The sequence below is a fragment of the Bombus huntii genome, chromosome 13 (genome assembly GCF_024542735.1).
Source record: "Bombus huntii isolate Logan2020A chromosome 13, iyBomHunt1.1, whole genome shotgun sequence".
NCBI lineage: Eukaryota > Metazoa > Arthropoda > Insecta > Hymenoptera > Apidae > Bombus > Bombus huntii.
In genome coordinates this window covers 6649316-6662358 of record NC_066250.1, presented here as the reverse complement: position 1 = coordinate 6662358, position 13043 = coordinate 6649316, and the positions used below count along the sequence as shown (strand labels likewise).

Sequence of the window (13043 nt, the reverse complement as noted above, 5' to 3'; positions counted from 1 at the left end):
GGTGTTTGGACGCGATTCGTCCGAAGCCCCGTTCGCAATTTGTGCCAAAGGGTATCGCCAACTCTGATCCCGGTACAAACTTCCCCCTGAACTCGGACTTTTCTCCGACCTTCCCGTTGAATCGAAGAAACACGAGTTTCCGTTTGTAGCTCTGGAAAGTTGTATTCGGCTCTCTCAGGGTGGCCGATGCAGCTCTGTGACGTGCAAAACGAGTCGACTAACAATTAACCGGAGCAGGAACGTGTCGACGCAAGATAGTTACAAGTTCTCGAACAAATTAAGCGACCAGTGCTCTCCCGGCCGAGGCCGAGGCCGAGGCGAAACTCGCCGCGGAAACCGCATTACGGAAAGTAAATTATAACTTGTGCTGCTCGGTTAAATTGAATTACGAGAGACTGCCGGTGGTTCGAACTGTGTTTAAACATTCTACAATTTAGAATATAGTGTGCATTAGCGTGCATTAAGCTTAATCGAGGCATGCTGTTATACATATTTATATTCGTAGCTGTTGATCGAAGCGGAAAAAGAAGGATGGAACAAAGATAAGGTGGAAAGGACAGTGAGATCAGTCGTGCCACACCTCGATCGATTAATTCGTGCTTCGATTTATTGATACAGCGTTTCGCTAACTGGACACGATTAGGATTTATTTTACTACGGATTATTCGATTATTGCAGACAACCCTAACACGAAAGCTTGTAATACGTTGTATCGAGAACGAAATCTTACTACGTTACTGGAGTCAACATTTAATATTCCGCTGGGAAGTTAAAAAAAAACTTTTAATTAACAATTTGAGAAATTCGTGAGATTATTAATAAACTGGTATAAATAATCTTTTCATAGAGCTTTGATTAAAAATATTAACAAAAGTAGAACGATATATAATAATGAGATTAAAAATTCAAAGAAAATTTTGAAAACTACCTCTCATCTTCATCGTTATCCAAAAACTTCCTGATAGTCTTTCGCTTGATATTCTTCGTGAATAAACTATGAAACAGAATTCAACCTAACATATTGTTCTCTTCTATTGATTTCACTCAAAGTTTCATAATATGCAAGTACTGCCATAATTTTCAGATCAAATATCCATTCGCAAATTAAATTTATGCAAATTTAATTTATACATTTTGCATATATTTGTTCAGAGACAAAAATTCATTCCATGAGTCGATGTCAGGAATTATTGATGAAAGCAAAGATCGGCTGACGAAACAAAATCCCAGTCGATTTTCTCAGTCGAATGCCCTGGATGATTGATTTCGTAGGTCGTGATGGATCGCGCGTTTCTTGACGCGTCCGCATGAAACCGCCACGAGGGAAACGCGAGAATCAGGAAGCGTCGTTGTCGCCTGCTTTTGCAAAACGTAGACGAAGGCGAAGGAGTACCGGCATCGAGTGACTCTTTCGCGGAAGTACACATGTATCATGTGAGCGCTTGTAATCCGAGAGCAGGGCGTGCGAGCGCTCGAAGGACGGAATGCGGTGGAAACGATCGGTTCACACCCGCCTGGTTGGGGTAGATCGACGAGATAATACGAGTACGATGATTTTATCAACGGTATAATTGATTAGATAAACGGTATTTGCTTGCATACCGTCGCAATGCATCACAATAATATATATCGGCTTCTAAATAAAATAAGCAATATCGAGAAAGGAATATCATATATTTCATTTTCGTAGAAAATTCGTTATTGTGAAATCATATATGTATATAAACTGTATATTGTTTAAAACAAACAATAAGAAATCGTTATTGTGAAAGATTTTATTGCATCAACCGAGCGAACAGAAGTAGATACGATCCTATACGCTTTATAGACTATCGCGTTATTGAAATTTATCTTTGAAACAATAGTTAAAAGAAGAAATTTACAGATACGAGTAACGTGTATTCTATTTAATCAGCGTATAAAAAGTCACGAACCGATCGTTACGTCTACTTTGATATTATTTGTGTAAAGATTGTCTTGTCGTTGAATGAAAGATAAAACGAAGATGAATGAAAGAATCTGCTCTGTCTCCGTCGGTAAAACGTAAGGAGCATGTGCCCCCTTTATTTGTATTCACTCTGAAACGTACTGGTACAAACATTTGGTCAACGTGTCTCATCAGTGACACTCGAGAGTCGACTGTCCGCTGTATAGATACACAGATGAGCCTATAGATGTAAATTTTTAATATACATACGTACAGTGGACGTAGCGAAAGCGTGTAGGAGAGGCAGACGAGCGGTTGCTGAGGATCGTGGAGGCGTTTATTTACGGTTACGAACGACAAGTTGTCGCCTGGCTGCTAATTGATGGTCCGCGGTGAACGAAAAGGAAAACGGAGGCAGGTCGGCCGCGATTTGCCTCCGTTTGTTCGGCGAATCGTGTATGCGCCTAATGTCGTGGTCGATTACTACGGTACAACAGACGGAATCGAGGAGCACCGGCGGTGAAACCAGTTTAGCACGTGTATGGTCTTGTTCGCGAGGTACCAGTTCGTTGAGTCCTCAAGTTCATCGACTTGACGCGACGTATCTGGTTCCCAATGCATGCACGCGATACACGCAATTTTATTGCACCTATTTGCTTTCGAAACTTGATTCAATAACGTCGAGAACGTTCGATCCATCGGTTCCTCTCCGATCGCAAGTCGAATGGGTCGTTTTTCAAAGAAAGAAATTTATCAAGGTGCCTCGTTTACGTCGGCTCGCGAGAGCTTCTCTTTACCCATGGACAAGATACGAGACGTTACGATGCACGAGGAGCTTTTCATTGAAACTGCCAACTCACACGAGCTTTGTATATCAGGAAGTTGATAACGGTGTTATTCAAGAAGGAGGGAACGCTCCGTCGGCGTCGATTTTTCTTCGCCCTGTCGATCAGCGTTCCCTGTCTGCAAACAGTTTATCATTTGTTAGTCGTGAAATAGAAGCGTAACGCGTATTTCGATACAAAATATTCCGTAGTTACTTGTCCACGATGACTAAAATGTTTTGCTTGCTGTCGCTTAAACGCATACTCATATCGATATGGATTTATGAGATTCAACAGCGAGGATCAGCATTAGTTTGAATTATAGAAATATTTAAAAAATTTTTATTCGAAATTTTACGTATAATTACATCTATATTCTACGCTAACTATATACTACAAATATACTATTGCATATATTATAAGTCAAGATTAAAATATTTGTTTATCGCTGCTCGTAACAGATGGCAAACGAACGATGATAATTAAAAAGAAGAAGAAAAGAAAGAGAGAGAAGTTCTAATACTCAAGGTTTATTAGGTGTTCTTCCAGTTGTAGCACGAAGTAGGCGAGCCATGTCATTTCAGCAGATTGTGACAAGCAGCAGTAAGCAATTTCTATGTTTCCGCGTATACCGCGAACATGTGTGTGAACACCAGATGCCATACTAATTCATACAATCTAATCCCGCATTTTTAATCGCTCCTTGCAGTATATTTCCATGCTCGACTGGCAACCACGTCGCGAACTTTCAGAGCAAACCGATATAGCAACCATTGTTGACACAATTGCTGCCTCGAATTTAATAAGTCATCGTCGAAACAACGTCATTACCATCGCCGACAAACTGTTTGATTTATCGTTATACTTTGAAAAGTTAATCCATTTGAGAGAGCTAGAAGTATTTTTGCTCGTTGACGTCAGTCTGTCATATAAATAGCATTTAAAAAGATTCATCGCTTCATGCGGACCTTGAACTTTGATAATAGTAATTGCAATCGTTATCGTAGAGACTTTTTATTAATTTTTTACTGTTTTCAGTCGAAGATGAAAATTATTTGAAACAAAAGCACGTGCAAGTGATTCGATTAGTCGATACATCGTAAGTTGCGAACGTGAACTAAATTCAAACACTGGGTCGTCTGATCGAAGTCCATGCGAAGTAACAATCATCCGAAAAGAATTTCCACTGAGGTTAATAAAGAAACTTCTCCTTATTTTACGTTTTCTCTTCGTGATCGTACAAGATACAGCAGGTCGTACGTTACGAGGAAGAAAATTTCGATATTTGGCCAGAGTCCAAGAGTGGAGTCGGAACTGGCATCGCGAATGATTCGGTCACGGGCATCGAGTTGGTTACTTATGAACATTTCTCCGTTGCTCCTGACCAGGTTTCATGAGTAATCTAATCTGAAATCTTGGAAATCATTTATTCGAAAACTACGGATTGGTCTCCATTTTCAGCAGCTCTGGCTTCTCCAAGTTCTCGTCCAAAGTTTTACTCCGATATCGTTTTGCTCTCGTTGACAAGTACAATTTATGTTTATTTCTACATTAATAAAAATTAACAAAATGGAAAGCGAGGCTAGTTGGTAATTGAGAGGAATGTCTAGGATAGCGTTAGTTCAACGAAGATGTGTCAGACGGTTTAATAAAACGAGTAACGTATCGCACAAAGCAATCAACGAATCGAGTTTCTAAGCAATTTGGAGAAGTGAACCGAAATTCTTGACACATTTATTCCATTATAAGATGGTCACTACTGTAAACAATTTCTGTCTACAAAAATATACATTTTCAGATTGGTTTCCAATACTACCAATATAACATTGACAGCCGTATTTCATTTCGCTGCTAAAGATATTTCAAAATGTTTTATATCACATATATACGGTATATACATCAAAGTTTTCTATGGTCAGTATCAAAATACTTTCGCGTATCACTGTAGTTGCTTGGTATTTACGAATCCTGGTGTAAAGATCAAACTAACAACTTTTTCTCGCTTTTTCAAACGACTCTCGAAGTACGGACGAATAAAGTAATTTGTCACGCGTTCATAAATTTCTAAGACGATGATCGTGTCCACTGTGGAGATCGAGAAGAGGGTAGAACCGGCTGGTTCACGCGAGGGGTCATGGGTCAAAGATAAAGCGACGCTTCTTCAGATAAAATGCGTGCTTCCTCCGAGTTCTCTACGATCTCTATCGGGTATTATATTGCGCTTACGATGATCATAGGTTTACGTAAACTCGCGGAGGCCGCGCAACAAAGAAGGGGAAAGAGAACGAAGAAAAAAAGAAAAAGAGGTAAAGAATTCGCTTTCTTCTTCGGATGTTTGCATGTATAAATTGCGATGTACGCGAATGGATATTTATAACGATGAACGAGAAGGTTGTCACTTCCTGTGAGGTCATAGGAGAACTCGTCGCGAGCGGTCTTAGAAAGAAAAAGTGTTTACTCGTTCGCGTAAAAAGCAACAGTTGCGTAAGTATCGGTCATTAGGTGGACGAGAACACGTATGTATGAGTGTCGTATTCGTGGCAGAAGGCTTCCTGTCTCGAGTCAAGGATGCGGCCAATGTTGTACCTATTGTTTCCTTTATGCATTCGTTGCGAGTTTCGAATACCTTATCTTTAATAAAGCATGTGTCTATCACTGATGGATTACTTTTAAATTTTCCAATGTTTCAATATTCAGATTTGCAAATTTCCAAATGTTTTACATATTCCGATTTCCGAATTTTCAAATTCTCGGATATTTAGATTTTCAGACTTCCAAATATCGTAATTTTTTAATTTTTGTCCAGTCCAATTTTTATTAAACTAAAACTTCGCTGTGAAGAAAAGGAAAGTTTCGTAGAAATACCTGGCACCTTCAACTTTCAAAGGCTGGGATATTAGGTAATTATGACTCGCAAGAATCTTTTCAAAGTAGGCGAAACGAGCAGGAATTTTACTTTGCTTGCAAACGGATACAAACTAGACAGTTTCGAATTAAATATCAAGAGATAGCGCACGAGCATTTCACACGATTCGATAATCTTCAAATATCTCGGAAGTCTATCGCCTACAATTTTCATCATACAATTTCGCAATAATTTATCCATTAATGCAACGCGACGTGACTTCGCCGATCGTCAATGTTATTTTGACTCTTTCATCATGGTACCGGTCACGACTGTGTCGAAGTGAGAGTTGATTCCTCCGCAGCTGTGCTCTCGTTGACTGTTCGACGTGATTCTCAATCGTAATGCGCGGTTTGTTGCGGGGCATAAGTCAATTAAGCCGGTATTAGCCAATCGGGTGTCTTTCCGCCGAAGCAGCTTGCCTTCTCGTTGATTATTTCGTTCGTTACGTTACACGAGATACAGACAGTATCACGTTTACTTATAACACATTCTTCTAATCGTATCTTCGATATTTCTAGTCGAAACTTTCCATATATTCAATAGAAAATGTCAATGACAAACAATCGTTTTCCATAAATAACTTTTTCTAATCATACGTGCATACAATCAATTACATTTATTATTGAAATGTCAATGCTTGCGTTAGCGTTGAAAGATTTTCTGTCAGTCTAGAAGGATCTTCTTAACCTAACTTATAATACAGAAATAAAAAATCTGAAGATGAGAATTTTGCCAAGTAACGAAATAGTTTTAGAGGTGAGTTTAATCACGTTATGATATTCTGTTAATAGATAGGTATGAATGAAATTTTGATGGATGAAATTACAGTTTGATTTATGTGTAATTTTGTACTTAGAATAGATCTTGTTAAAAATAGGTAAGTGTCTTGATATTTTTGCACGATTGATATTTTGAAAGATTCTATATCTATTGCGTCTGAATGGCATGTCTTTATCACGCGTGACTAAAATTAAATTTGTTGACGTGGCTAATTAGCATTGAACAAGGTTGGACGTCGTCACGAAAGAAACACACTCGAGACTCTCGAATTTAATATGCGAATTTCCTGGTGAGAATTTGCATTCTTTAAAGTTTCATCTGCTTTCAAGCTGGCGACAGGGACCACAAGCGTTTCCAATTCTCGAAACCCGAGCCGCCAGCTAAGCAATCTGACTGGCGACGACGTCCGCTGTATTGCCTATTCTTCGTATTAAAATATCGTTGCTGTATAGAGGTTCGCCAACTGTTACGTGCAAAAACGCACGATACTTCTGCTCACACGAATACGGATCTTACTTAATTTCCTCCCTTCCATGTGTCCTTTTCTTGCCTGTCATTTCCATTAAGAAACAAGTTTCAACTTTGTAAAGCAATCAAAAATACACTCTGTCCTTAATTTATTTTCTTGGAATCGGACCGCGTTTCTTCCAAAGAATTTTATCTTTGATCTGTTCTTAAATACTTTTCATTTAAATTGTAGTCCGAACCTGAATATTTTTTTACGGTACACAACAGATTACAATATTCAAGGTTTTTCTTCTGCATAATGTATATCCGCTTCTGGGAATTTAGATGTAAAATTTGCCGGCTGATTTATCGGTTACTCGGCTCCAGAGGCTTACACGAGGCACGGAAACATTGCCAGGCAAGTTTATAGAATCACATGGTTATTTAACCCTCGAGTTGGTATTTTCGTGGCTACCACTTAAATTATCGATACCGTGAATCTGAATTACTACGTTTCGCATCTTTATTCGCGCCACTCGCCGGACAAGGACACCCGTCTATTTATCCCAGCTATCTAGTCCTGGTAAAACGTGTTCTACCCGCGAAAGCCTATGGACTAGTTAAAGTGATTTATCGCTTCGTAAAATATTCTTCATGTCCGCCGTGCTCGAGCAGAAACAGCCAGTGACCAATTTAATTTCAATTCGTGCTAAATGTCTTCGAACGGTCAAGAAAAATTGCGCCATTGTTCTACGCAAAGTGTTACTGAGAATACCTAAAATGCCATTTAGTCAGTGTCGAACCGAGAAATATTACGCCTGTCGCTGAATTTAGTCTCTATTTATCGGCATTTTTGTTGCCGCATAAAATATTAGAAGACGTTTCTTCAGAAGTCATTCAATATTTTATGGTCTCGCTGTAACGTGGAGCGCGATAAAATTTTAATCGAATCTGCCAGATCTAAAACACATATCGATCTACTGCGACAGAAATGACCGTATAAGACGTATTCCACGTATTATTAATTTTGTGGAAGTTTAAAATGAATCAGACCAGCCGAAAATCGAACAAAATCAAGTTTTAATAGAAATCTCTGTTTCGGAACAATATTGAAATTTTACGACATTATTACTTATTTGGAGTGGTGGCAATTAAATTTAAGACACTTGAAACGTCTAGTTGAATTATCTCAAAATATTTCCATTGAAAAACATCTGAATTTCTTGAAATTACCACGCGAAATATAAAGCTTCCCTTCGTTTTCAAGAAATTATTAAATTGAATTTCTTTGAAATAAACTTTCCTCGTATTTAATCTTCCTCTATCTTGTTTATTCCTTAAAAGCAGGAGACAGAAAGATAGATCCAAACATCTCTAAATATTTTAAATTCAATTTCTTTATATTTTTTATTTCCCGCGCGAAAAACGAACTTTCTCTCCATTTAATATTCCACTAACTGAATTATCCCATAGAAAGCAAAAAAAAAAAAAAAAAACTGGAGAGACGAAAAGTAAATACATGTGACAAAATTGTTAAACTACATTTTTTTCAAATTATCGTGTCAGAAACAAACTCCGTCCAATCTACTAACTCACTTATCTCTTCAGAAACGAAAATACACAGTGTAATCCAAACCCTTCAAAAAGCCTATTAAACGCTATTTTTTTAAATAATCCCGCGGAAAACGTGTTAAACCACTAACCCCATTTGCTCCTTAGAAAAGCACCAGATAAAGAATCCACAATGCAAGAACCAACGCTGCGAACACGAGGAGAGACGGCGAGTCGTAAGTTCGCAAAGGTGGCATCGTGTTACACGGGCGTGCGACAATTTCGCGGGGTAATTATATTTACAGGGAGTGGCACTCGACCTATAACCGAACTCTCCTCGTCCCTTTTTCCCTTGTGCCGCGCACAACTCGTGCGATCCTGTAGAACCCGCGGCGCAGGACCAGGCCTGCGTGCAAACTCGGGACGCTGCTTGCCATCTCCATGGTTACGTGTCGCGTTCTCTCGCCCCGCAACCCTCTTCCAGCCCCCTTAAACGTTCTCCGTAGCCGAGATGCAGGGTTTCATCCCTCTGTGCGGCCGCAGCGCCGGGGCGGCTCCCGTGCGGCGCAGACGTTCGTGCCGGTTGACCCAGGTCGCGTGATCCTCGCTCGTCCACGGCACCCAGAAGCTTTCTTACGACAGTTTTTCACTGACTACTCGAGTGTCGTCCCTTCGTAAGCCCGTCTGGGCTACAAGAAACGAAAGGGGAAGGATTTACCGGTGGTTGTACAGAAATTTCCCGGCGAGAAACTGCTTGTCAAGAATACATAGAGGATCGAGATAGCTGAACCGAGGGTGGAAGATACGATGACCTTGAGATTGCAGTCAGATGCGGAGAATTAAAACGAAATTGATACGTGGTATTTTTTAACTGTGGGATCCGATAGATCCATGGATCGTGCGAAACGATCGATACGAAGGCCGATACTTCCAGGTGTACGATGCGGGTTGGCAACTCGAGGAGAAGAAAGAAGTGGAAAGGGCGGAGATCGTATCGGTGAAGAGCGTTCAAATTAGCACGAGCAAGAAGTTCCTATAAGTAGATACATAGAGTAAGAGATCTGAAAAGCGCGGTTGCTTTCTCTCTTTTGCATCGGAGCAACGAGGCGCGATGGAAACGCGGACGAAACGCGCTCGACAGGCAACGAGGGATTAATGGCGTGATTTTCGTCCATGAATCATCGCCGTGGTTGGCGAGGATCGCGGTTTCACGCGGATCAGAAGAAGAGACGGAGGAAGAGAAAAGGCGGTGCCCGATGTTGCGGAATAATTCGTAACGAGCACGCCTGTCACGGCGCCGACGTACGATCGACACGTGGCTAGCCACATTTCGAAATTCTCTTTCGCCGCAACGTTTGCTAACTCCTTCACGACTTTAATTCTGCACGTAATACATTTCATTTGAGGGAATATTATTAAGATTATTAAGAATCAGTAAATCAGTCTGACAATTGAAAAATCATGTTCCTATAAATTCCGTGTGATGACACTTGAAATAGACTTAAAGTAGACACAAAATATCGTACAACGAAGCCGTTGTGAATTCTATTCATGGTTTCACGGGTCCTTTATCCGAAGAACCATGACAAACTCGAACAGTAGCTCGCTATCGCGCGCTTGGCTGCGAGCAAATTGCTGTCGCTGCGGTGACACGCGCCAGGACACGGTGAACAATAACCTTAAGGATGAGACACCACTACGAGAGGAAACTGAGACCCTTTTGCACCGTATCGCGTTCACAGTTTGGCACACTGCCCTCCATATAGAAAGCGAGGTGCGTGGGTATTGTTTCGTTCGATTGAAATCATATTTTCGCCATGCGCTCTCGCTTCGATAAATATATAAACAGGAAAATATAAATAATATAGAATAGATAGAAAAAATTACGACTGACTGAGTTCGCGTTGGGAAATTTAATCGAAACACCCCACGCAAGGGTGGTCGCGGAACGGAAATTTGTTTTCACAGGCCACCAGGGATTTACGCGAATCGAAGCACTGGGAATCGATGATGTTTATTATCAGACGCGTGGCGCACATCAGCCTGAATTTACGCAACAGCTGCTTTCAGCCGAACAATGGAAATAATTTACGCGTAGTATTTGTTATCGTTGCTCGACGCGATGGGCAACCCATTTCCTTTCGCGACGCCCTTAATGTGCACGCGTGGAAACTACCGCTTTTTTATTTTCATTTTTTCCTTTTTGGGTCTTTCGTTTCTTTTCTTTTGTTTTCTTTCTTTTTTATCCCATTCCTTTGCAGTAAATCGTAGATATACATGGCGAGACCTGTATAATTCAGTATTTTTCCTTTTCTGTTGCAGCATAATGGAGGTTACGAGGCACAGCCGAAGAATGTTAACACCATTTCGAGAAGCAAACAACACCAGGTAAAAAATCGATTTTTTTGCGTTGTTATAATTCCTCGCTATACCAACTGCATTTCGCTGTAAATTATTCAACTCGTAGATCTTTACATAGAATGGGAATTTGTGTTTTTTTTTCAGTCACGAAAATTGCAGGCGCGTATAGCTCATAAATTATTCATCAGACTCTCGGTTAGTAGGTCTGCTAATTAGAGTCGATTCTAATTCTGTCTCCTGATAAACGCAGCTCTTCTCACATTTTTCAACGAATACTAATTGATAATAAAAATGCACAGTTTTTTTCGATATGATTCCAAATATTAAAAATTCGTACAAGAATTTAGAAATTTTTGTCAGGCATTGTTCTCGTTTCGAATTTCTGTTGCGGCTCCAATATCTGAAAAAATAAAGGTATGTTTCATATTCAAAAGGCCAACAGTTCATTATTACGAATAATAATTGACTCATGACTGTATAGCACATTGAGAATAATATTTGATTCTCGTTCGTTTACTCGAAGTACTAGAAAGTGGACCTGCCTTTTCATTCGTTGCAGCACCTACGATTTATTCGTTGTTACTTGTCGTGACCGCGAGAAACGCTTTGTGAAGTTGGAAAAAGGAAAGAAAAATATGCTCAGCACGATCGTTATGCTAAGTGGCCTGCTACGTAGCTTGTGGCTTATCATTTGCTGATAAGAATTCGCGATTTGCGCCATTCGCAAACCTGGGCTCTCTAAATATTTAATATTAAAACAAACCACGTGTGATACGTACGAGGAAGTGGCGTCTTATTGGTCGAGAGTACGGGGGTCGATTGCATCAGGCGGTACCTTCATTTATTCCGCGGGAAAACACGGCCGAGCCCTATTTACATTCGAAACAGCGCTCGTCGTCTACGGCGAACAACCTCCTCTTTCGCGTACACGTGTACCTGACGCCGCGATTCAGCGTTTTGCGAACGATCACTATGCAAAATCGCACACAAGCCGCCTCGACTTCGAAATTACCTCCGAGACGTACATACGAAATCATTTGCATCACGCCACCTGCGTAATCGCCTCGAGAACCAGAGAATTTTGACGTTCTTGTTACGTTTCACTTGTGATTTCGTTCTCTGTGGTCTTGAGGTAACCCGAGGTAACTTGCTTTCTACCATGTTTGGTTTCGTTGAGAAAATCGTGAAATAGGAGGCAATGAAATAGAAAATATTATACGAACGTAATATTATGTAAGAGTTATTCAGAATGTTTAGCAGATTGTTACGCTTCGCTTGTGCTTTCGTTCTGAACGGTCTTATTGTTAGAGTAATTCGATCTTTGTGGTTGCTTGGAAGAGGATTGAAATAGAAAACATCGTATAAAGGAAATATTACATAAAAGTTATTTATAGTATATCGTTAGTAAATCGTTACGTTTCATTCATGATTTTATCCTCAGCGGTCTTATCGTTAGTGTAACTATGGTTTGGTTGGGAATTCTGGGATGGAAATAGCTGAACTGGAAAATATTCTATGTGGGGAAATATTACATAGGAATTACAGCATACGGTAGATTTGGCGATTATCTTTACAAATATAAATTTTCAATAAATGCATAAATTCTCTCTCATTTTCTACAATTGCTTACCATCTTTCCACGGAACTTTCTATTTCTCTTTTAGGTCACTTTTATCGTCTTCTAACGAGTTCCGTTATATTATCTTAGCTTCCAGAAAAATTGCGTCACTTATGACATATTATGGTGTAACGAAATTCAGTAAACAAAATATATTAAACTTGTTTTGAAGCTTCTGCTTCATAAATTATAGCACTTTGTTTATACGTATCACGAACAAAGCGGAAGTTTACAATTTTCCCTTAATCCCGTGGATCATTTATCTCGTTGTAACGGTGACTGATATTATTGAGCAAGATTTTGCCAGATAACTATCTGAAAATGCAACGCGTTGGATTGTTAAATGTAACGCCAGAGGAAGCATGAAAAACGGATCTGGGAAGTGGTTTGGAGGGAACGTTTACGCTTTATTAGGGTCTTTTTTTAAATCATAACAGCGGCTAGATCAGCAGCAAGGCGTCTTTTACGCATTAATGTCGACACCGGAGAAAATTATTCGCTAAAATGGCAGTAAGCTAGCGCACCGTATGAACGGTGTAGGTATCAGCCGATGTTCCACGGAGATAATCCAAGTATATTGACGTCGGCCGTGTAATGTATTCGTGAAATCCACGCTTATACCGCGGC

The 13043-nt window shown here is 40.0% G+C and overlaps 1 protein-coding gene across 1 annotated transcript in view; it reads left to right on the top strand.

Moving 5' to 3' along the window:
* LOC126872317 (tensin-1) overlaps positions 1-13043 on the top strand; it is a 181424-nt gene that overhangs the window by 115874 nt on the left and 52507 nt on the right. Inside the window, exons 5-6 of the mRNA XM_050632120.1 lie at positions 10760-10825; positions 12866-12874. Of these exons, the coding sequence (XP_050488077.1) occupies positions 10760-10825; positions 12866-12874 (75 nt within the window). The remainder of the gene's footprint in view (positions 1-10759; positions 10826-12865; positions 12875-13043) is intronic.